The following is a 24,519-nucleotide window of genomic DNA, read 5'->3' as shown; positions in this document are numbered from 1 at the left end:
GGACCCAGCCAAGCTGGTGCTGGCGGCCTGGTTGCTGACCAGTTGAGGCTTCAGCATGTGCAATTTTCAGATAACAACTGGGACACTATTCAGCAAGCCTGGAGGCCCTCCACTTGGTCCCAGTATGAGAGTAAATGGACTAGCTTCTGCCATTGGCTCATGACAATGGCCTGGACCCTGTCACCTGTCCTCTGGATAATGTACTAGCCTTTTCAGCACACCTGGCTGGTTCTGGAGTTCAGGTGGATACTTGCCGCACTTATTTGTCGGCCGTTGGGGCTTACAAGAATTCCCCAGAGCATGTGTTTTCTGTGGCCAACCCGGTAGTTAAGGCTCACCTTGAGGGGTTATCTATGCTTTTTCCACCGGTGCATAGGCCGCACCCGGTCTGGGACCTCAATGTGGTATCGCTAGCAGTAGCGGGCAGTTCCTGCAGTTCTTCTGCATTGAGCAGGAGGCTTTGGCTTTTGGATTGGCAGCAAGACGCATTGAGCATGAGGCTTAGGCTCTCAGACTATGGATTGTAGTTCATGGTTCTCGGCTCCAAGTATTAGAGAGCAGATTGGACTTGCCCAATTTTTTCCATCCAGCGCCAGAGCATGAGCCACACTTACAGAAGTACAAGCAGCGGCAGTGGCAACATTGGCAACATTGTACCTGGGGGTGGAGGTCTGAGGAAGCCAAGGGAGCCGTGAGCGGAGCGATGGACTGGCCGGCTTTCTTGGTTTGCAGCGAGTTAGCAAACATAGACTGCAGGGTGAGCAAAACTGACCGCGCCGGTGCAGTGGCAACATTGTTTCTCCGGGGAGAGCTAATTTGAAGCAAGCACCTAGAGCCGGCAAACTCCACCACTTGAATTACCTTTGTTGTGGTTTAGTCGGTTTATTTTATTTTCCCCCTGCGGCGACCCGTGTTGTACCAGTCGCTGCTTGGCTTTCTTCAGGGCTGCCAGGCCACGCCCTGGGCCTTCCGGTGTCGCCGCGCACGTCATTCTCTGCGGCATAGCAGGAGACTGCAATGTCCCTCTGCTTCTGGCTCCTGCTGCGGCGTGGCTTCGCTGGTGTTCTCTGTTGCAGGTAAGCAAGGGAGTGGAGGGGGTCCCGCAGTATACACACCAGCACCTTGCTCTAGGGGGATTCCCTCCCTCCCTTGACAAGACCGGTTCTCTGACCCTGTCACAGAGGACACAATCCATTAGAAGAACAAATGATTTACCCCTGGTAATGTTCTTTCTACTGGCTGTTCCTCCCACGGATTCCTCATCGCCCTCCCAGCCTACCCCTCTAACTGTGGGTGAATGAGAGGAAAAACTAGAACAGAGGCAATGGGTGCAGTGCGTGCTATGAATACCATTGTCGACGTCACGTCCACGTGTTTGAATGGAAACCACAGAGAGACATTGACTCGAAGCCTGACAGCACCCACTGCTGTCGAACAATATTCCCAAGCTGCAAGCAGTATATTGGTATAACAACAAAAATAAATCCTGTCATTAATACATCTTACAATGTTTTTAATAACTTCTTGAAATTACCTATCCAAATTCATTCACCCATGGTTGAACATTAGCATTTGGTATAATAACATTCTAGTCAAAAGGAAACCTGTTTTCTTGAAGAAATGGAAATGTTTAGGGTTGGCCAGATAATCCTTAGTGGCCGATTTGTACTATTTAGTTTTTGATCAAAGCATATTTTCAGTTCAAAGAGAAAACGTTCTCGAGATACATGAAGTTATGTACTGCAAATGCAGTGTATTCACTGCGCCTAGCAAGCTATCTACGAACTAGATGGGAAGCTGACTAATCCTGCCACCTTCAAAAAGGGCCCTTTGTAGTCAGTTTATATAGAGGTATAAATCATCTTAGGACTCATCATAACTCGGTCAAGACACGTGGGACATTGCTCTCAACTGTAAGCTTTATTCTAAAGTATGGATTTCACTATGGGCTAGTGAAAATGTGAGCAGATGAAAACACATTAGTGCAAAAGAGGACACCAAGATTCTGAGCAGAGGAGGAAATAGGAATGGAGGTGGGAGGGGTGAAAAGACAGGATGTGGGAGCAGTAGGATTAGTAAGTGAGGCCAGAAACTAAAGAGCCTTGGTCGTAGCAGGATTTAGGTGGAGACAATTGGGATCCAACTAAGCCTGAACTGCAAGAAGGCAGCTGGAAAGGGTAGAATTAATTGCATCAGAAAAAGAGAAAGATAGGAAGCTCTTTAACTCGCCAGCTTAGAAATGACAGGAAAGGTTTAAGGAAGAGATGAGATTAGAAAGGAGGGGGGAATAGTGTAGAGAGAGAAAATAAAAGGACCAAGAAGGAGAGGATTAATGCCTATGGGTTTAGGTGCACTCAGCGTCCTGATTCACCTCACTCAAATGATTTGGTGAAGTAAAACACAAAATGAAGCAAAATGATTGGCTGGCTTTTGCAACATATTGTGAAAACAAAATCAAAATATCGAGGCTGAGTACCCCAAAAGGAAATACACCGAACACGGGTTACAAAGGAACATACAAAGATCTTTAATTTATACTGTACAGTTACAGAGAAAAATAACAGATAGCTATTGGCCCTCAGTCCAACACAACGAACTCCAGCGTGGTTCAGTGTGCTTAGTGAGAGACGCTGGACATTAGAATTTGTTGCTCTTTTATACCGTTTGAGAACATGATGTCCAACCCTACTTCAGGTTAATATTCCTCTGATACATTACTGATCTAGGGTTCATGCCGAGTTCGCATATCCACATGCAACTAGTTTGCCTTTAATACATATGTCAACAAGCCTACACAGCAAATGTGTATTTTAGGATTTCTCATAAAGATCTTCTCAAAAATTATTACAATGTAGTTAAACAAGTGTTCTTAGTTCATTATTTGGGTACATTGTTCTTAACATATGCTCGCGTATTAGTTTCATTGGCGCGAGTAATCCTTTACACACAGGTCAATGAAGGACAAGGTCTCAGTTCATGACCCCAACAAGTGGCCTGCAGGCAAGTTACATATTAATTACACACAGAAGTCAAGACGGCCATGTTGTATTTCGGAATGACATCGTCCACCATTTTAACTCACAGGGTGACTTTACAGAGCGAACCTAAAATGGCGGATTGAACTAAAATGGCGGCTTACATTGATTCTAAGGTCAGGACCTTGTAACACGGATTTCTTCGCAAGTGGCTTATAAGCAGCTTGGCGTAGGCCAATATGCATATATTTGTTGCAATATGAGGTACGATATAATTTCTGTTTGACAATATGTGAGCCTTTCCCATGAGTCATCACCACACCTGTTCTGGTAAGGGGACACAACCAGCAGCAGCACAAACACCAAAACAACACCAAACGCCAGTACCATACTCCACACTCCACATCACTAACACATCACTTGTATCTTTTTCTCCCACACTACTCCCCTTTCCCTCCCTTTTTCCTCCCTTCTGCCTCCCTCTTCTCTCCTTCTCTCACTATTCCTTCACTTCTTCCTCCCTTTCCCCTTCCTTTTTTCCTCACCTTTTCAACCACACTTGACATTTTGTATTCATGTATTTAGTTGGAGATAGGAGGCGATTCCCGTCTACAGCTAGCAGAGGGAGCAGCATGCCGCCACTTGAAGAGAAACAGAGCTTGATGCCGCCTACAGGTAGTGCAGAGGCAGCAGATGAAAGCCCTGGTTTGGCTTCAGGGAGAACTTGTTTGCCAGCCCAGCAGCAGAACCTGCATCCTGTCCACCCGTGTCCAGTTTGGACTCTGGGGAAGCCACCATAATTTAGGAGGAGGGAGGAGGCAGCACACGAGGGTGCCACCGCTCTTCCACTTCATACTTTGATGACTTAACACCTCTTTTCACCTCAATGATAGGACCTGAAATTAGTGAAGCATTCATCATATCCCTAGAAAAAGCTGCACAAAAGGAATGTGAAGTGCTCCAAGATGCACAAAATACCAGAATACATACACAAAGTGTCTCCAGCTAAGAAACAACATGAAAGAGGGGCCATACAGTTTCGAGAAGCGTGTTAAAACAGGTGCGAATTTCACTATTTAATTTCCCTTGCGAACATTTCACCCACCTCTATCAAACACATGAAACCTTACAAAATGTATTATATATTTAAATAAAAACAACCAGATACAATATTTTCAAACTCAAACTTGAAGCTTATACTATCTATAATGTAAAGGATGCAAAAAGCACTGTTTTATGAAATTGCGGGTAAGCTACCGGTAGTGTTGGTGGCCTTCTTGACGATCTCGAGTTCCCTTTTCCACTGCCCTTACCAGCAGACTCAGAGTAAGCTGGTCCGGAAAACAATTCCAGAGCCAGTAGTAAGTACCCGCTGTGTAACCATCATTTTTTCCGGACCAGAGTACTCGTAATGACCCCCATATCTTTAAATTTTGGTGTTTTAAACTACACATATATAACATGGCAGATTGATGTTCTAGTTCTATCTGCCCTCAGTAGAGTAAGAACATGACATTTGCAGCCTCTTCCCTTATCGAGAAAGTGTTGGCATTGTGTGCTCTTATTGAGTTTAGTAGACTACCTTAACTCAACATCGCCAAGCTATCTAAAAGAGCATCATTGTCACATGCTACCACACAAAGTGGGTGACCTTACCAGACTTTATTAAGTCCTTTCTGTACTGATAAAGGGCCAAGTTTTAATCCATCCCCAACAAGTGCATGCAGGCTTGGCTATTTCTCCTCAAATCAATCCTTGGGCATGTGCTTACTGCCATCAGAGTCTGGTCCCTTAGTGTGGATGTTCGCTGGTGAGCCTACATTGACTCCTCATACTTTACCTCTAATCACCAGTAAAAAGGAATACATCTTTCATTTGATGAAAACAAGTTTGCAATCTCCATGAATAACCAACTGGTCCCAGTGTAATTTGATGGAGCAGAATACTAAATCTTCAGCATGATTTCTTCCCAGCCACCTCCCAGAGTCTGTTAAGTCCCCACAGCCTTTCACTGCCGAAATGTATGACAACCCATACAAATGTTTTGAGTTTTCCTCAAAGGACCGGTCTGCCCAAACAAAAGAAGCAGATCTGCCTTTTACATAGTAAGCACATGCCTTGGGTCAAGGAGTATGGGGTACTTTGCAACCACCTAATGGCATGGAAATCCATCATGGAGGACGCATAGTCCTCATCTGCGGTGCGTCAGAGATTCTGACTTCCCTTGAACCTCCTCCACAGCATTCTTCCATCTATACTATAACCAACTTTCTCTAGAGGAGCCCGCAAGTTCCACCATGTATATCATAGGTCTCTCTTATTTAAGTCTCTGCTTTCTGTCACTGTTTATTCAGATCACAGTGTTTTATGTAAAGCGTTTCTGTCTATAAGTGGCGTGCCTTTAAGCTTTTTCTCGTGATACCAGTGCTTCCAGTCTCCCGGATGGTATCTCATAATGTTCTTTAAAGAGCATTGTCATGGTGTACAGGCTTTCAAATTCATATAGTATGGTATGCAATTTGTTTGTGATCTTCTACAGAAGTAAATATAGCTATTTTTGTTACTTTGTACTCTTCCTTGATGAGCACGATGTAGCAGTATAGGCTAACCAGCAGCAGCTGTCATAGAAAATTGCTTGATTGGTATAACCGATACCTACACTGGATAACACTTAAACATTACCAGAAATAATGCAATGCGACATATCTGGCATTTCCCTAGGACTTAAATCATATACTGCTGCATAAATGCTCATAAGCTGTTTAATGTTTCATCAGTTGTCTACAAGATTGATTTCCTTCAGAATGGCTGCTATGAAATGTTTTCTTTTGTTGCAGTGCCGACTCGCATTGCAAGCCACAATTTTTTAATCGTTTCTTATTTACAAAATTGCTTTGACATAGTGCATTTGTTCTGCCTCGGCTGCTATAAAGGATTGTGCCATAGGGTTCCAGACGCTTGTTTGACGTGCCCTGTTTGTTTATGTGAGGTAACATGAGCTGCATGGAGACCATGTCATATTTTGTTTCGTGATTGTGTACATTCTCCCCCACTGCTCCCAGGCAAGCCTTGTAAGCAGAGAAGCCATGGATCTAGAGCTTGTTTCCATGACCAGTGGAAGTGATTTGACTCAGAACAAGGAAAAAGCGGCCCAGACCCACAGACACTCTGCAGGTTCTTCAAGTAAGTTGTGCTTTCATTACAAGTCCCATTAAAGAGTCACAAATGGATTGCGAGGGCTTCATGTCAAAGTGCATTTTTTCACAGATGGGGGTTGGAATGTATTTGACCAGAATGACGAACTGATTTGTTTTTTATTTTTATATTTGTTCCTGTCCTGAAACCTTTCCCACACCATGAAAGAAACCCCAATCTTATGACAGAGAAATACTTTATTATCATTAGTTAAAAGACTTATTTTAAAATGGTTTATGTGCCTTTTCATGCGCGTGTGGCAAAAATGTTAACGCGTGGGGCCGGTTCATCAGCAGGCCTAACCTGGCTGACCCTGGGATGGGGAGGGGTATTTTACCTCCGTTTGCCGCTTTTGAAAAATGAATTCTTGAAAGAGAAAACGGAGAGAAAGATAATGTAAATATCTTGTGCTCTAAAATATTCTGAAATACACTGAAATAGTTTAACGTAATTCTGCATCATTCGTGTCCATCACAGAATTCATAGCCCTTAAAATGCTCACATAGACACATGTACACTGGTCATTTTCTCTGTTAGGGTTAAGGTAATCTGAAGGATACATTTAAATAATGACTATTGCATGTATCATATGTATGTGATATGATGCACCAGATTTTGATTCCCCACAACAATACAATAGCTTTGATTATTGCATTTAGGTGGAAGTGCTTCTTTTTTCGATGACGGGACGTTGATGATGAAGTTGGATCCTATTTTTAGAACCCTGATTGATACATGTGCATAGACACCTGATTCTCATTGTCTAATTAACAATGAGTAAAATACGCTAAATGGAATAGAAAGGGCAATTACTCAAGGCTTTGCGAGTCAAGCCCAAAAGGAGTGATTGACTAAGATTCAGGGACATATGTACTTCTATATCTTTTTGCGTATATTAAACGGGCCATGCTGCTGCCCTTTTGTGAACCAGCCAATCGCGTTTAGATCTGGCTAAATCCGTTTTATATAGATATCCATGTGTGTTTCATTTCCTTTATAACCCTTTATATACAAAAAAGGACAATCATCATTAAGCGGCCATTGTTGCACATCGCAGTAATATATACAGGCGCAGACCCTCCTCCCATATTAGGCCATTTAGTTTAAGAGGTGCGTAAGAACATCAATTTAATTAACTAATTTCGTGGGCATTATTTGTTTAAAAAAAAAAAAAAAAAAGCTAATTGCAACTAGGGGGCTGCCAACGTTTGCACTTACATGCTGTTAGGTTCCTTGCGTGCAATTTTCATTATTTACACAGTGTACTGCAAAAATGAAGACAAGAGCAACATTTCCTTTACTCTCCGCTTTGTATCAAGTAAAATGTCACCTGGAAATTACACTTTGCGGGCAGCTTTTAATAATGGCCTCCAGAGGTAATCCACCTACTGTTTACCAGGTGTAAATGTGAGACATATTCCTTTGGTCTCCATTAGTTGTATGCATGCATGAAAATCTTGTGCAGGCCTAAAACCAGGTGTTGCTCCAAGACGGACGATGAATGCAAAGTGGAAACGCAAACTCTAAAACTTTGCTGCCTACATATGACTTGGACAAGCAGAACATGGGGCAGCGTGTTAAATGGAGGCTTTAAAGCATTATGCCTTGCTTTTAGGCCTCCATTTAATGATGAAAATGACCCCCTGTGAGTTAGTCAACCGCTTTGCGAATGTTCCTATGTTTGCTGAATCAGCGAAATAATGAATGCCAAGGTTCGTAGCAAGGTTAAGAGGTCCATGGCCCCTTAATAGTAAAGAATAGACTTACCAGTATTTTCAAGAATAGCCTAGCAAAATAGCCTCTACCTAGGAATGTCTGAACACCTCACCAAAAAACTACAACGCATCCAAAATACTACAGCTAGACTACTCCTGATACTAAATAGAGGAGACCACAGCACGCTAGCCCTGAGTAGTCTACACTGGCTACTAATAAAGGATCACATCAACTTCAAATCCCTCTGCATTTCCCATAAACTACTCAGACAAGGAGCCAAATTCTTCCAAGCAAAAATGACTCGATACCAACTGAGAAGAGATATGGCACCAACCTCCAAATAGAAACAAAAAAACTATGAGAAAACAAAATTTGGAGGAACCACCTTCTTCCATCTGATAGCTAAACTATGGAACTCCATCCCGAAGGAAATAAGAACAATAGAAGACCACCTAATTTTCAGGAAACAATTGAAAACCTGGCTATTCAACTCGCCAAGATAAACATTCACCAGCTGTACAGCAACCACCCCCACAAGCGGGCTAACCCAAACTCATACAATGCCCACTTCTACAAACTGCAAGCCCAAAACAATGATAACACAGGGTAAATACCTGCAAAAAGGAACCATTAACACAGCTACACAATACCCAGAGCCCACCAAAACCCCACTAAGCATCCCCCTTTTCTGCCCCCCCCCACAACTTTCACCTACCACACACGCACAGGGGGCTAGTGAAATAACCCGCAAATACACTCAAACCGCACATCACTTTCTAACCAAGCTACAACACCAATAAACTCAGCCACAAACATCCCAAACACTGTACGTCACCTTTCCGGACACAACAAGCCCCAGTGCACAAAACAAAGCACACCTAGAAAGCACACATGCACAGACGCCAGTTGCTCCTGGTTCTGCACACATCAACAGATGAGCACAACATCTATTCTATCCCTCTCTCCCCACTAACCAACTCAACCCACTTTACCTTACAGAGCCACGTGAGTGCCTGGAGACCATGCAAATGGCAGCAGTGTGTGTTATAAATGAATTTAACGTAACATAAAGTTGCTGTACATGCATCACAAGCATAGCCATGCTAAATTGTTACAACATGTGGATAGCATGTTCATATTATTGCATTCAAATGAAATATTAGACCTTATTATATAGTGTCCAGATAATACATGATATTACAGAAGTCACTATGGTAACTTTTTCTAATGTCAACACAGCGTTCTGGGATTCAGTGTTCACCAACAATCATGTAAACCTTAAGTCTTCTTTCTTTCCCAGGACCAAGTCAAAAACAAGCTCTTATTAAATCGATCTAAAATTACCCTCTTGATATCTCGTGTGCGATACGTTATTGGCCTGAAAGTATTTATTTTCCTGTATACCTGAGGTGAATGGAACCCTAGGTTGGTGATGTGTTCAGAGAATCTTCGTTTCATTGTTCTCTTCCTGTATTCTAGCTATTATCATTTATAATTTGCTTTCCTGGGTTATGCATACTCAGTACCTCTGCTCCCTGTAATCCCCAGGTGTAACACGCATTGCCAAAGCCAACAGTTTTTTTTGGTGAATGTTTTCTAAGCACTGCCATAATTGTACTACCCATGTAACAAGGGGTGGCCTAATAGTCTAGTATTGTATGCACTAATGTGTGCATTAATTCTTAGCCATATATGACAATTCATGTCCAATTGTTCCTAGTAATCTCAGCAACAAAAAACGGTAATATTAACAACTCTTGTTTGGCTTTTTCAGACTAGGATGGGTCTTTATATCATCCAACCTCACTCTTTTATTTATTTTTTATGAAAGTTTGTTTTACATTTTTTTGTTTCATAGATTTATTCTATATTGACTATAACATACAGTGATTTTCTGATCTTGTTCTTATTTCTCTACGGTGTATACTGTTCAGCCTTTCTCATTCAGGGCTGGCTTAAAACATCCAACGCATATGTGAACATATAATGACAAAACATAAGACACCAAGCATTTAGTTCTGTCCTAGACAATCTTGTGTTAATGTGACATATTCAATACTAAACAATAAGTTATATCCCAAAACTGGAACAGGAAATGCACTGGCGGCCATCTTTAAAAATGCAATCCATTGCAATACTCACCCTACAGCACCTGGACTGGAGAGCAGAGCAGTCAGGAAGCAAGCTGAGTAAGATGGCAACGAGACAAGGTACAGTCCCTCGCAGAAAGCCAAGGTTCAGTGACATAGAGCTCAATATGCTGGCTGACACCTTGGTGGAACATGCAGATGTTGATTTTTGCACCAACCTGCTCCGGACAGCCCAACTGCGCAAGAAAGCTGTGTGGGAGGAGGTTGCCCAAAAGGTATCTGCAGTGGGGCAACACCCCAGACTGTCAGCGACTGCCGCAAGCGGTGGGATGACCTCCATCTGCAGGTCTGCAATCTTCTCTCTGCTGACCGCAGCCAGGGGCTAGGCGCACAGGAGGTGGACCACCATCCCCAATCAAACTGGCATCATGAGAGGAGACGTGCAGCACAGTAATCAATATGGAGGGCATCAAGGGCGTGGGGAACACCGAGATGGGAGTCGCAATATCCGATGATGCCGGTTAGTGTCCTTTAGTGTAATACCAATGTCACAACACACACCTTCTACCCCAACATAACAACATGTCCCTGCCACAAACACACCCAGCAAACTCCACCGACACAACCCACATGAGTCCACAATTGCCAACACAATCAACATCTGCATGTGCACACACACATACACATCACTGTACAGATGCAGGCCTCACCACCGTGCCATCACATGGCACAATGCACACATCACCACTGCCAATTGCACACCTGAGCCACCCACCATGACCATACACACAGTGTAAACATCAATACATCCACATACAGAATGGGAGCACACCAGTTCCACAATTAGACAACACATGACACACAGCCCCTTTGGCATGGCCACAACACTTAAACCACTAGACACTTGTAGGTCACCCAACAGACACCATGCACAACAAGGCTGCAACAGAAGGATGCACCGACACTGCACCTCTCACCCCCCAATCCTGTATTCACCATGCCAGGCCTACCAACATGTCCATGACAATGCACATGACTCGGAATGTAATACCATCGATGTATGTAGGATGTATGATGACCCATGACTAATGCCGTGCCTCACTGTCCCACACAGGCACAGGAACAGACAGTGATGCAGAACACGCCCCAACACCACAGGGAGCTGCTGCACGTTTGCACTGTGGTGAGGACAATGCCACTTGCGGGGAGCCTTCGACCTCAAGGGCAGGACTGAAGCATGCCACAGTATCCATGCCACAGCCCCCAAGCCAAGAGGACACACAGGCTGCCTAGCAGGAACCATCTACCCCCAGCAAGGCCCCCCAGCCGAGGCCCTCCAGCCAAGACCCACCGCTGCCAGTAAGGCCCCACAGCCAAGACACACTTCTGCCAGCAAGGAGCCCCAGGCAAGAACCACTCCTGGCACCAAGGCCCCATGCAAAACTTCCACATCTGGGCCACAGGAAACACTCCAGGCTGAAGAGCAGGGATCCCCAGTGGCCAGTGACCTGTAGGATTCACAATCGGGGGTGCCAAGTGAGCAGGGTGAGGCAGCTCAATCTGCCCAACACAGTGAGGAGGAGGCGGCTGACCCCCCAGGCCACAGCCACCATGAGGACCTTTAAAACACGCCACCCATGCAGACAACCCAGCGTGCATCTCTAATACATGTCTCCGGTGGCCACAGCACAGCGTAGGACAGTGGCCCCAACAGCGACATGGAGGAAGCTGTGTACAGCCCCGAAAGCCCACACACCCCACCTCCATGCCAGCACCTGCTGCACAACAAATCAGGAAACTGTCGCGCATGGAGGGGCGGCAGTAGGCCATGCAGGACATGGTGCGGCAGTATGTGACTGACGCCGCAGCAACAAGGCAGGCCATGCAGGAAGCCCTGCAGGAGGACACAAGGGTGGTCAGCTGGGCCATGTACCACGTGGCCCGGGGCATGCGGGAAGGGAACACTGTGATGGCAGCCATGGCCCAGGCCATCACGCAGTTGGTGTCCACTATGGTGGAGCATAGGAATGCAAACACCAACCCCCAACCTGCTCCATCATCGACCACGGCACTGGCCAGTTCCACCCAAACAAGTCTGGTGCCTCGCTCTAAACAATGTTTGCGCCGCTCAGACCCTCCACCCCCTCCTCCAAAAAGGGGGCGTGAGTAGTCATACTCACAGGTGCATGTTAGGAGGGTGAGGGGGCACTTGTGTTTGGGGTGGGGGAGTTGAGGTAATGGGTGTTGGGGTAGTGGGTGTTGGGGTAGTGGGCGTTGGGGTAGTGGGTGTGCGGGCATGCAGGGGATGGTATTGGGGCTGGGGCTAGTAGGTGTGGGAGTGTTGTGGGTGGGGGTAGTGAGTGTGGGTGTGTTGGGGGTGGGGGTAGAGGGTGTGGGAGTGTTGGGGGTGGGGGTAGTGGGTTCATTTTTTTGGGATTGTGGTGCACGTGGAGTCATGGTAATTTGTACAAAGTTTAAATACGAAAAACACAGGACTGGACATTGATTATTGGTTGTGTGTCAATTTAATCGTGTACAGTGCCCAGTGCCCAGCGTGCCCCATTCCCAGTGCCTTGTGTTCCCCAGTCCATCAGAAGTATTAGGCAATCAGATCTTGGCGTGCCGCCCGTCCTTCATTCACATTGTGGCATGGAGGATTGCCAGCATCTTCCCCATCATCATCCTCATCCTCAGGCGGCATCAGGTCCATGTCAGGGGGCAGGGGTACGCTGCGCCGGGTGCACATGTTGTGTAGCATGGCACATACTAACACAATCTTGCCCACCTTCTCAGGACCATAAATGAGTGCCCCACCCGACCTGCTGATGCAGCGAATCCAGGCCTTCAACAGACCAAACGTCTGCTCAATTGTGACACGAGTGCATGCATGTGCACGGTTGTAGTCTTCTTCGTGCCTGTTGACTGGTTGCCTAATGGGTGGTCTGGAGCCACGGCTTCAGGGGATACCCAGCATCACCTGCATGGGAGAAATAGGAAGTGTACTTGTGATTAATTCAGTTATTCCTTGTAAGCACTGTCCGTACAGTGTTTGTGTTCACATGCAACCGAATAATCATGATTGCACATGACATTTCCCTTATTCAAAGAACCAGGTAAGTGTACCCAGGGATGATCCATGGTTGGGGGGTGGAGGGGGTGGGTGTTGTTCACCTCTCAAGGACATTCCTATCTGGTACAGCACTCTCACAAATGAAGTAAAAAGGTCCACAATGTCCTCACATCTGAGGGTTGTGTTGCCCCAGTTCATGGAGTATGCATGTACAGGTCATTATGACACATTGGCCTGATGTGCTTCATGATACACAGTGGTTTGGGAGTGATGCTTTTGTCTACTTGATGTCACCATGTACATGTCCATCAACGCCTTGCCCCGTATGACTTAGGCACATTCACATTGGTGGTATGGGCCGCAGGTGAAGTGTTACGTTTCTGTGATGAGGCTGGGTGGGTATTGGCATGGTGGACATGAGGTACTGTGGCTGAGTTCTGTGCCACTCAATCATGTGGTAGTGCTGGTGACTGATTGATGATTGCAATAGATTACATGCTTGACCCATTGTACTTGGGGGTGTCCCTTAAGGTGACTGGACAGGTATACTGGTCTGCGGTGTGCCTGTGGGGTGGGTGCAGTGACTGAGATTCCGTTGTGTGTCAGTTGTATTTTGCTCAGGCATGGCAGCATAACTCATGATTTCCTTTGCTGCGGTCATGTGTCACATGCATTGTGGCTGCAGGTTGGTGCATTTTGGTACCTGTGGGTCATGCCTTCTGATGTTCCTGATGCATGTGCTGATGTGGGCACTGTATATGTTGCTTGCATGCACACACAGCTGTGTAGGCATGCCACAGCTGATTCCATTGGCTTTGTCCCACATTCTGTTGATTTGTCTAGGGTCACAGTTTCAAGCGCCCAGGACACTGTGTGTGGTGTCGTACCATGTGTGTGACGTGTCATAATGGCAAATATACAGTTCTACGTGGTACCACAATTATGATTAGATCTCTTTAAAGTGCATCAATGGTACGGTTGAATGTCACACAAATCAGTTTGTAAAGGAAACCAACAATAGATATAAGAGGAAAGCAGTTGGTTAGAACAATTGGCAGAATACTGGCCCTGCTACCGAGACACAGTTCTGTGTGGAGATCCCCCCCACCTGGGCAACCTGTAGAATAACGATGTATCACAGCCCAGTCCATATATTGTTCACAAGAGACTTTCCAATAGTTCTGCAAGCCCAAAGTACCTGACGTTGTAGCGTTCCTTGTCGGGGAATCGGCGGCCCTTCTTGAGTGCCTTCCCTTTAAGGCAGGAGTCACGGGTCGTCGAACGTCCGACGGAGAACAGGGTGAACTACGATGGTGAAGTGGCGGCTTCTTTCCTAGCGGTGCTCATCGATGGGGAAGCGTAAATGTCCTGCAAGGAAGAGGCGTGCAGGGCACCTCGGCGTCGATAGTTCGGGACCGCAAAGAGTTTGAAGAACTGTGGCCAAGCAAGGGCGTCGAGTCTTCGGCGTCTCTGTGGTCTTTGGGTGGCAGGAAACCTAGTGGCGGATGCTCCTCGGCGCGTCAATGGCCTGGCCTTCTCCAGCGGGATCAGACGGGCGATGATGCAGGCGAGAGCGTCCTTCGATCAAAAGTTCTTAGGAAACGGGAGCACGCGGCTACGGTCGGCAACGGTGGTTGTCAACAGTGGCGGACAACAGTTCGGGCGCTTCTCTTTGGGATTCCACGGCAGTCCCCATCTCTGGTCGGCAGCCTGTTGTAGGTCTGTCTACCAATGAGCTTTGGCAAAGATTAGCTGGTGCACGATGGTCCCTCGTAGCTTGGGAACAGGGCGCCTTACCAGGTCCTCTCTCGGTCAGTCCTTGGAGACACACAGCTTCCAGATTGATGAAGGAGAGCAACAGCAATTCTTCTCTTCCAGAAGGGCTTCAAGGTCGCTTCAAGGTCAAGCGTCAGTTTCACTCCAGTTACTCTTCGTAGTTTGGACTTCAGCTCTGAACACTTCTGAACACGATTCCCAGCAGTGAGAGGTCCCCATATATACTGTTGATCTCCCAATCATTCCCCTGGGTCACACTCGAGCATTCAATCACTACGAAGGGCATTCAGCAGTCTGTAAGCCACTCAGGCGCACAGTACATTCAGGCCATTCATCTCCATCCAGACACTCGCAACACAGAATGTGGATTCGGACAAGTACCACACCATTCAACACTACACACTGCATTCATACGAGTTTCTGGCAGGGCTGTCTCAGTCATTGTGTCAAACACCAGAAACCAGACATCCACAACAAGAAATGCATATTCGTCACACACTCCATTCACCCAGGTCCCACCCACAGGCGTACCCAAAACATACAGTCGTTGGGAATGCTCCAGCCAGTCTGGTCGGCACTTCCCCACACTACCATATATGGAACTTCCACCCAACAGCCAGTCAGGGGGAAGGGATAGAGTCAGGGCTTGCCGGGACTTCGGGAAGATCAAGGTAACAGGCGATGGAAGGCAAGAGGCCACAGGGTCATCCTCTCCATCAGGAATCTACCGATTCCATTGACAGGGCCTGGGCTTCCCAAAATGGAGGACACTCGGGGCACCAGTCAATTCAGCACAGAGCTGCCACCAGCCCGTACCCTGCTCTGTGGGCTACACACAGGTGCCCAAAACATACACTAGGGGCACAGGGTGCTTAACAACCTACGCAAAGAAAAGCATAAGGCCGAAGCACTCTGGTAAAGCCATCCTTCAAGCCAAGAAAGAGACGTACAACCTTCGCATATCCCAAGCAGAATATAACACAAGAGAACTCTTCAAAATTTTCAAAGAATTAGAATCCCCATCACCTACCCCCGATTCATGCACAAAGACAGCACCTGGTGCAACAATATACAAAATGCACTCCTCAACAAAATAACCACTCTGCAATGTAAAATCAATGATAAACAAAATTCTCTCCACACGCCCCTCTTAAGCAAAACCATGCCACCCACAACTACCACCCTAGACCGTCCTTTGCCTTTCAGCTTCATGCCGCTCACCACCCTCGAGGTTGAAAAAATCATCTGCAACTTAAAACCCTCAAACTGCCAAGGGGACGCCTGTCAAGCTCCTATAATTAAGGAATCGGCCCACGACCTCGCACCCTTCATTACAACCTTTATCAACTCCTCATTTCATCGGGAGTGGTCCCTAACAACTTGAAGGATGCTTGGGTTATCCCTCTTCTAAAAAAAACAACTCTGGATCCTGAGGTCCCAACCAACTATAGGCCCATCACGACGGTCCCATTTCTCCTGAAAATCTTAGACCGAGCTGTGTATTTGCAGATACAGGACTATCTGGAAACCAATAACCTTCTAGGCACCAGACAATCCGGCTTCAGACCTAAGCACGGTACGGAGACAGCCCTCTTAGACCTCAAAACCCAAATTGAGGATCTCAAAGACAAAGGTAAACTAGCCCTGCTAGTACTACTAGATTTATCCGCTGCCTTCGACCTGGTCAACCACCAAATCCTTTGTCATCACCTAAAAACTGCAGCCCACTTTTCTGACAATGCCACGAGCTGGATCAAATCATTCTTGGACAATAGACATATGAGGGTATTCTCCCCCACCTCCTCTGCTGACCCTGCGCCAGTCCCTTGTGGGGTTCCTCAAGGATCGTGCGTATTCCCCACCCTTTACAATGTCTTTACTAAACCCCTGTTTGATGTGCTTGATTATCTGGGTGTCACCTAGACCAATTATGCCGATGACACCCAGATACTCATCCCCATCACGGGTGACTATACGGCAGACTAGAAAGCTTTGAATGACATATACGATGTCATTCAGACCTGGATGGGACATCATGAGCTCTGTCTTAATGACGACAAGACAGAGCTCCTCATCCTAGGGACACAGCAAAGACTCAACAATTTGAACCCCTTGTTCAGCTCCTTCAATATCGATGGAAACTCCATAAAAGTTTCCAAAGATACTAAAACCCTCGGAATTTACCTTGGTTCCACTCTATCCCTTCACAGACAAACAAATGCAGTAGTAGCAGCCTCTGCCTACACATGCAAGCTGATCACAGCTTGTCACCCTTTTCTCTCTTCTCAGAACTGCACTACCCTTGCTAGGACCTTAGTCATGCCCAAACATGACTATTGTAATGCTCTATACCAAGGCACCAACCAATGTAACCTGGACAAACTCCAGATTACACAAAATAACACCATCAGAGCAGCACTCAACATCGCTAGATCAGCCCATATCTCTGAAACTAGGAAGAACCTTCACTGGTTGTCAGTTGCTCAAAGGATCTCACTAAAATCCCCTGCCCTGACCTACAAATGCATGAATAACCAGGCCCCTAGCTACTTATCCTCACGGTTTACCCAGTATATCCCACCTCGCTCACTAAGGTCTGCCACTAGCCAGAGCCTACTGATCCCTAGATTCAAGCTCCAAACAGCCGGTGGGGCCAGCTTCCCAGTTCTGGCAGCCAAACTGTGCAACTCTGTGCCTCTCTCTATCAGAACTCATTCAAACACAAAGCCAAACTCTGGCTAGTCTCCTCTGAAGACTAATTGCCACCTTGATAAGCATGTCTACTTATTTAGCTGTTCTCGAATCTGCAATGTGATCGTATTCTAATGTTCAAGCTATATGTTCTTTTTGTATGTTTCTATGTAATGTAAACTGTTATGTTATGTAACCACTGCCTCAAGATACGCGCCCGGTAGCCTACAGGCCTGGTATGCGCTATACAAATAAAATAAATACAAATACAAATACCCCACCCATGGGTGCCATAAGGGTATCCCATGGGTCAGTTCACCAAAACCAAAGGATAGAACTGCACCGCCAGGAGTCCCACATGAACTCCGGCGCGGAAAACGCATCAGAACAAATGATAAAAGCAGTAAAGGACAAGGATACGGAGGCCCTGTCCCTCTGATGCATTTCCAGCATCATAGCTGCCCCACTGTGTGCTGGTAGGTGCCTGTGGCAAGGAAGTGTAGCACAGACACTACCTTCACCAAGGGGGGGATGGCTGTCCGGATGTGAGGCTCACCAGGTCATCATGGATGAGGTCCACTATTGTGGTGTTGGTGTCCTTGTCCAGGTGGTACAGGGTGTGGATCTGCGCAGGGGTTAGGCCAAATGGACTGGCCCTTTGGCGAGGGATTGGTGGCTTCCTGTGGGGTACAACTACCTGTGCTATAGGTATGTGCTGGCCCAGTCTCGCCCTCCTTCTCCTCCTGCACCTCTGCTGCATTCTCTGGTACATTGCCTGCTCAAGATGTAGCAGTCCAGGCATGTCCTCCAGCCCTAGTATTGCAACTGCCAATGGTAGCATTGTGGATTTCGGAGGCGTGTGGTGTGTGTGAGTGCTCCTTTTGTGCTGTGCCAGACTCCATTGACTCCACCTATGCTGATTGTGTGCACCTGTGGCAGGTTTCTACAGAGCAGATTGCTATTAATGCCTGCTCTGCGATGCCGGTGTTAACGACATCAAGCTATCCATAATTACCAGCATCTTCATGCCAGTAATTGCATGTCCGTGCGACTCTTAATGTGCACTTTGCAGCGGAATGCCGGTGTCACGGGCACGGATGCTGTGTGTCTGCGCTCATACCAGTAGGAAGAGCCTGTTCCCAGCGGGTCCCTGCCGGACACCGGCATTGCTGCTCGTAATACTCTGGTTCGGTAAACAATGCCGGTATGGTTATATCGGCATCAGTTTTACCGGGCCGGCAACCTTGTCAGGAGGCCCATTGTGAAGGAGGTCATCCCGGAGGTGGTGCCGTTCCTGCCTCCTACTCTGAGTACTCCTCCAGTTCCAGTGATGGGCCCTCCATCGGTTCAGGCCCTTCCAATCATTCTGACACCTCTTCTTCCTCCTGTACCAACGCCTCCCCCTCAGCAGCTGTTGGACCTATATGCGACTATGGACTTGGGGGAGATCCGGCACCTGTGTCCCAGGGACTGGATTCCACTTGGTCTATGAAAAGGGGGAAGGGTGCGATGACAACGATGATGACGCTGTCGGCATAATTTCCCAGGGGTCGGCAGGACCGTCCGCGGACCTCGGGTTGGGGAGGCCCCAACTCCTCCCGCGTGCCAAAGGATTATGAGACACACACAAGAGCAAACAGTTACTGCTGTTTATTGCACCAAACAGATAGGGACAAGCTCTCAGATCACAGGCATTCAGGAGACATCTCGTTCGTGTTGGACTCGCAGGCCCTTTATCTAGCTGTATGACGCGACTACGTACGTCACCTGGGAGAACTAGCCCCAAAACCTAACGCCATTTTGGGTTGGCTCCCCGAGTGGTAGGGTCAGTATAGGCACATATAGAGGAAAATGTTAGTGGTGGAGAAAGGGTCAGGTGGTACGCTTGGGCCGCCCCTAATAGTTGCTACAAGAGAATAGTTACAAGGGGACAATTAGTGATTGGCTAAACTATGGTGGCATCAATGGTGAGCCCCTCATATTCTGATTGGTCCACCCGAGAGCCCCCAAGCCTGGGACCATCACTGTTCCCAGCTCACGGTGTACCTGGTGCTGGCAACAAAGTATGACTATGTGTCAGTGGCGGACAATGGACAGGTCTGACTATTAGCTGGTGTGTGTGCCTTTCCCATCGCTGCCGGTGTCCAATTTGTCACTTTATTGTTGCAATCTGTGTCCCAGACGTGAGACCCCAGAGCTTCTCTGGTCCTTGGGGCTTGGCATCGCATCAGGTTGGCCTGGTCACGTGTTGTGAGACCATGGCTGGAGCAGAAATATGAGCATTTGATTTGTATTTCGGCTCTGAGGAGTGTTTAGCAGTGGTAGGTGTAACCTTGGCGCGGGCAGCACAGCATGTAGATTGCAACATTCCAGCCGTGGCTGTGGGCTCTCGTCAGGGCTTGTTCTGCATGGTCAGCACCTTGCAATTTTGTCTGAGCTGCTCCGGCCTGGGGACTCTGGCTTTGCGGCCTACCTTGGACTGGTTTATGGGTGACGGTACATAGTCCATAATATGGGGGTCGCGAGGGGTGACAGAGATTCATATGCATTAGTCCATATACAGGGTTACATCTTCATGGTTTTAGTGGCGAGGAAGCATCTGCAAGCATGTACACAAGCCCTTCTTGCGTTTCTGCAGTGCTGTAGTTGGCCTATGTGAAAAAATAACAACGATGCATGTGTGAGTGTTCCTCTACGTCATAGCCCTGAGTATGTTCTTCGTGTGGTTTGGTGTGTGTATGACCAATGTGCTTGGTGGCACGTGTGTTCTTGTCCGCTGGCTATGTCGTCATGGAATCTCGAACGATGGCAGTATTTGTGGGTGCTGTCTAATCGAGTTGATCCATATGGTCAGTGTCGGCTCCACCTGAGGTCCCAGCACGTGGTTTGATTGGCGCGCAGCTTCCCTGGGTGTGTGGGGCGTGGCCACAGTGGATCTTGACATCTGGTGCGGGAGTGAGCAGGTTGAATTCCTCTCGCGGTGGGTGCTTGGGTCGTGACATCCTAGGCCATGGTCTGGATGACAATCAGGGGAAGGGATCATCCCATTTTCCCTCTTCAGTCCCCCCTCTGGTCGACTTGTTGACCACAAAATTATCCACTCGCTTGTCTCCTCGTACTCGCCATACCTTCGTTATTCCTGCCAAGTGTCTGTACCTGTCCATGTGATCTTCAAATGACCAGTACATGTAAACACATCCGCCACAGGGTTTGCAATAAACCCATTTTCCAACATAGCTTTTCGGGTTCCTTGGGTTCTCAACCTTTATTGATGGTGGGTACATGTCTGCTTCTACTATCTGCTGGCGCAGCCGTTCACGTTCCTTAATAATGACGTCTGTGTGTTTGTTGTCTTCAGCTGGCATTAGGACGTGCATGCCGATCATTTCTTCAGCAGTATGCTTTGATCTTGTCTTCCATACCTGTATCCCCATCAGAAAAGCCATTCCTAAAATTATGCATCCTGCCACAATCTAAAGGCCATCTGAGAACCATGATGTCATCCAGGACCAGAGGTAAGAGAACCAGCTAACGTCCTTCAGCACACCTTTTGCTTCTTCTTCCATCTTGGCCAGCTGTCGTTCTTCTTGTCGTTGGCAGGAATAAACGTACAACATGAACTTCCAATGTTTGCGCAAACACCTCCTTCCATTGACATCAGAAGGTCCAGTACATATCTGTTCTGTAGGGCCACCATCCTAATCACTCTTAGTTCTTCCTTTATCACATTGAATCTGTTAACTGTGGAGTTGATTGTCATCATTAGCTCCCATCTTGTTATCTGGAGCCACTTCGCATTTGCATATGCCTGCACCCCAGGATGTACGATGGAGGAAAAGAACATTGCCGCTCTGCTAAACAGCCTGTGTGCTGGTGGACTGTCACTCAGAGCTGTTTCTGACTTTCCCCACAGGTAGTTTCCTGTCAGCAGTTCCCCTTGTCTTGTTATTCTGGATAAGTGTGTAGTGTTGTTCCGTTGCTTGCTTCTTACCATCTTCAGTGATCTTTTCTTCCTTTTATTCCCTTCATCCATCTTAGGGAAGTTCTCCATGTTGACGTGCATTTGCAGTACTACTAGTGATGGTACGTTGATTTGTACCATAGTGCACACTCCATTCCACAACGGTGGCAATCCGTTGTATGCCTTCGCTCCGCAGGCCCAATATTGGTCCATCAAAACTGCTGTTCCGGCACCCTCCTCAGGAAGCTTTATTGTTCTCTTGCAACCTTCATTTGCTCCAACATCAACTTCTCCATCATGCTGGTAACACAGTGTTGGTGCTGTGAGTGGAAGTATTGTTATGGGTTCCTCTTCTTTATCTAACCATGTCACCAGTGCTGCACTCTTTGTCCATTCCTTATAGCATTTGTCATTTTCTTCTTGCACTGTCATCACTGGTGACTTTGCCAAAATCAACATTTTACTTCCTTCAACTCCATCCACCCATCCGTTTTTTGTGTTTACTTTGCCATATATTAATTTAAGTGGCCTTTCCCAGCATCCTGGTTCACCTGCAACTTCTTTTGCGCACCACTCACATGGTAGGTAATTCAGTGTAACCTCTTCTGTCTCTCCTTTCTTGGGTCCATCTGTTATGTACTTGAGCCCTTTTGGTCTGCTGCCACGATTCGTCATACATTGGTAGTGTTTTGATGAAGTTATCTTCATAGGGGTAGGTTGACCTTGATTTCCATTTTAGTGTTGCTCTTTTCTCTTGAAATCGTCCTCGTGTTTGGAACAATGCTAGATATAACATGCATTCAGCAGTTGTTGCAGGTACTTCAGTTGGCACAAACGTTCTCAAGGCGCTCAAGGCGTATGGGATCAACGAGCACACATAGCAGTTGTCCTTTGTCGTGTCCTTACCAATTTTGGACATGTGCTTGTACCACATTTTGTTGGAGACGTGTGCGGATTCTGTGAGGTAAGTGTCCACCCCATGTACGTCAATGGAAACACTACGTTTATTCCTCTTTCTGATTGAGCCGGTGCTACTTGTACCACCTGACACCGTGCTCCTTGCAGCCATGGTAGGGGAAACGTTAGTAGAGGCAAGTGCCATCACATAGAAAGCATAGTAGGCCTGCCAGACAGTGGCAGTAATCAGACCAGTGGTGAAAAATATCCCTAACATCTTTATTATAGTTGCTATTACCACTGGCATGTCCCTCTTACCTTTGCTGCCGTCCTACAGCTACTTTACTTTAGATGATATAGGTGTCCGCCTGAAAATCTCTCAAAAAGTGTGTTATTATTGTTAGTAATTTTATTCAAGGCCTGCATATCAAGTAATCATTCAATGCTCAGGCGAAAAGCTCTTCCCACGCTTTCCTTACCGTCCTATCTCTTAGGGCGGGTAATGCTGCATGGAGATGTGGAAATGATTGTACTATTATCATAAGGAACGTGTTATAATATACACATATTCTCCTTCATCTTAAGTATTATGGTCTTTTTATAACGTATACAAACTGGTATGACAGTACTTCTGGGGTGTTCTCGTCTGCGGGTAGCATTTACCCCTGGGCAGTGACGTATGTTTCAGTGACGTATGTTCCTTGTCTTTTTATTGCATATACAATGGCAATGCGCAATACCTGCGTGTGCGAGACAAAAAAGAGAAGAGAGCATGCACGTGTTTACACAGTGTGGTGTATATTTGCAGATTGTTTTGACAATGTTCTTCATTAACTGTTGGCTGGTGGTAGTTCATTTTAGCTAAAGTTATTTATTTTGTCTGGGATATCGTGATCATAGGGTGGGCTATGGGTGGTTGGTCGTTTGTGTCCTTTGGGGTATCCGGTGTCTTTACTGTGTCATTGTTGTTGCCAGTTTTCGTTGCTGAAGCGTTGGCCCCTTTGCTGAGGTGAGGTGGGGTCTGTGCTTTGTAGGGCTTGATGTCGTGGATGTGTGTCCACATGTCCTTACCCTGCAACTTGATTGCTCTAGTGGATATCTTTTCCACCAAGTGGGGACCTGTGGATCTAGGATTGTTCCACCTTCTAGGCTAATTTTTCAGGAGAACCTGCTCTCCCTCTTTCACTGTCCACTGTGCAGTCTGTTCCTGTTCCTCGTTGGTTGCTTCTCCTTGTTGGTTGTTCTTCGACCCGCCCTGTGTCCATTGGATCTGTTGAGAGATAAAAGCGGCACTGGTAACCAAGGAAGAGACATACTCGTGCCTTTCTTCACCAAAAACAGTGCTTGTGTTTTGACAGTCAGTTGTTGTTCTTGATGGTGGTGTGCGTGGAAGGTGCATTTAATGTCCGGTCACCACCTCGTGGGGTGTGAGGTGGTGTTCCGACCCTGGTCTGTTTCTCAACTAAAACAAGGACAAAGGGAGGCAGTACAGCCAACTCTTTTTGGTTGTTTGTTGGATCTTTGCTATTTCTGCTTTTAGGAGGCCGTTGAGGTGTTCGCATACGCCATTTGCTTGTGGGTGATACGTGCATGCAAACTTATGTTTAATTCCCAGGAGGGCAGTTACGTGCTGAAACAATTAATTGGAAAAGTGGGGGCCATTGTCTGACCGTAGCACTCCGCATACTCCCCGCCTCAGGAACACCTACCCACCAAGAATTTGGCCACCCTGAACGCATCTGCATGAGAGCATGGACCTGCCTCGATCCACCTTGAGAATGGGCACACTACTACAATCATGTATCTGTAACCTTGACATGGATTGATCATGTCAATGTAGTCAATGTGTAGGTGCAGAAAGGGTCTTTCAGGCCGGGGTTTTGTACCTTTGATCACTTGCAGGGTGTGACCTGCTGTGAATTGCTGACATGTGAGGCAGTTGCTAGTGAAATTTGCAACATGTTAGTTTAGCTCAGGGCAGAACCATGATTCTTTTATCCGTGCAGCAATTACTTCTTTCCCTGTGTGCGTGGTACAATGTAATTGGGTCAGAGCTGTTTTCAATAGGGCCAGGGGCATCACACCTTTCCCTGTATTATTCTATCGCCATAATGCATCGGTGGAGGACATGGTGCATCCTCTTTTGAT

At 46.8% G+C, this 24,519-nt stretch overlaps 1 protein-coding gene across 2 annotated transcripts in view; it reads left to right on the top strand.

The window, feature by feature from the left end:
* Positions 1-24,519, top strand: part of LRRIQ1 (leucine rich repeats and IQ motif containing 1) — a 2,234,608-nt gene that overhangs the window by 1,994,518 nt on the left and 215,571 nt on the right. For both annotated transcript variants that reach the window (XM_069629324.1, XM_069629323.1), the window contains one exon: positions 6,038-6,158. In XM_069629324.1, coding sequence (XP_069485425.1) covers positions 6,038-6,158 — 121 coding nt within the window. The remainder of the gene's footprint in view (positions 1-6,037; positions 6,159-24,519) is intronic.

This window comes from Ambystoma mexicanum, chromosome 12 (genome assembly GCF_040938575.1).
Source record: "Ambystoma mexicanum isolate Mex_15411 chromosome 12, UKY_AmexF1_1, whole genome shotgun sequence".
Taxonomy (NCBI): domain Eukaryota; kingdom Metazoa; phylum Chordata; class Amphibia; order Caudata; family Ambystomatidae; genus Ambystoma; species Ambystoma mexicanum.
The sequence above is the reverse complement of the archived record's forward strand: the minus strand, read 5'-3'. Positions and strand labels throughout refer to the sequence as shown.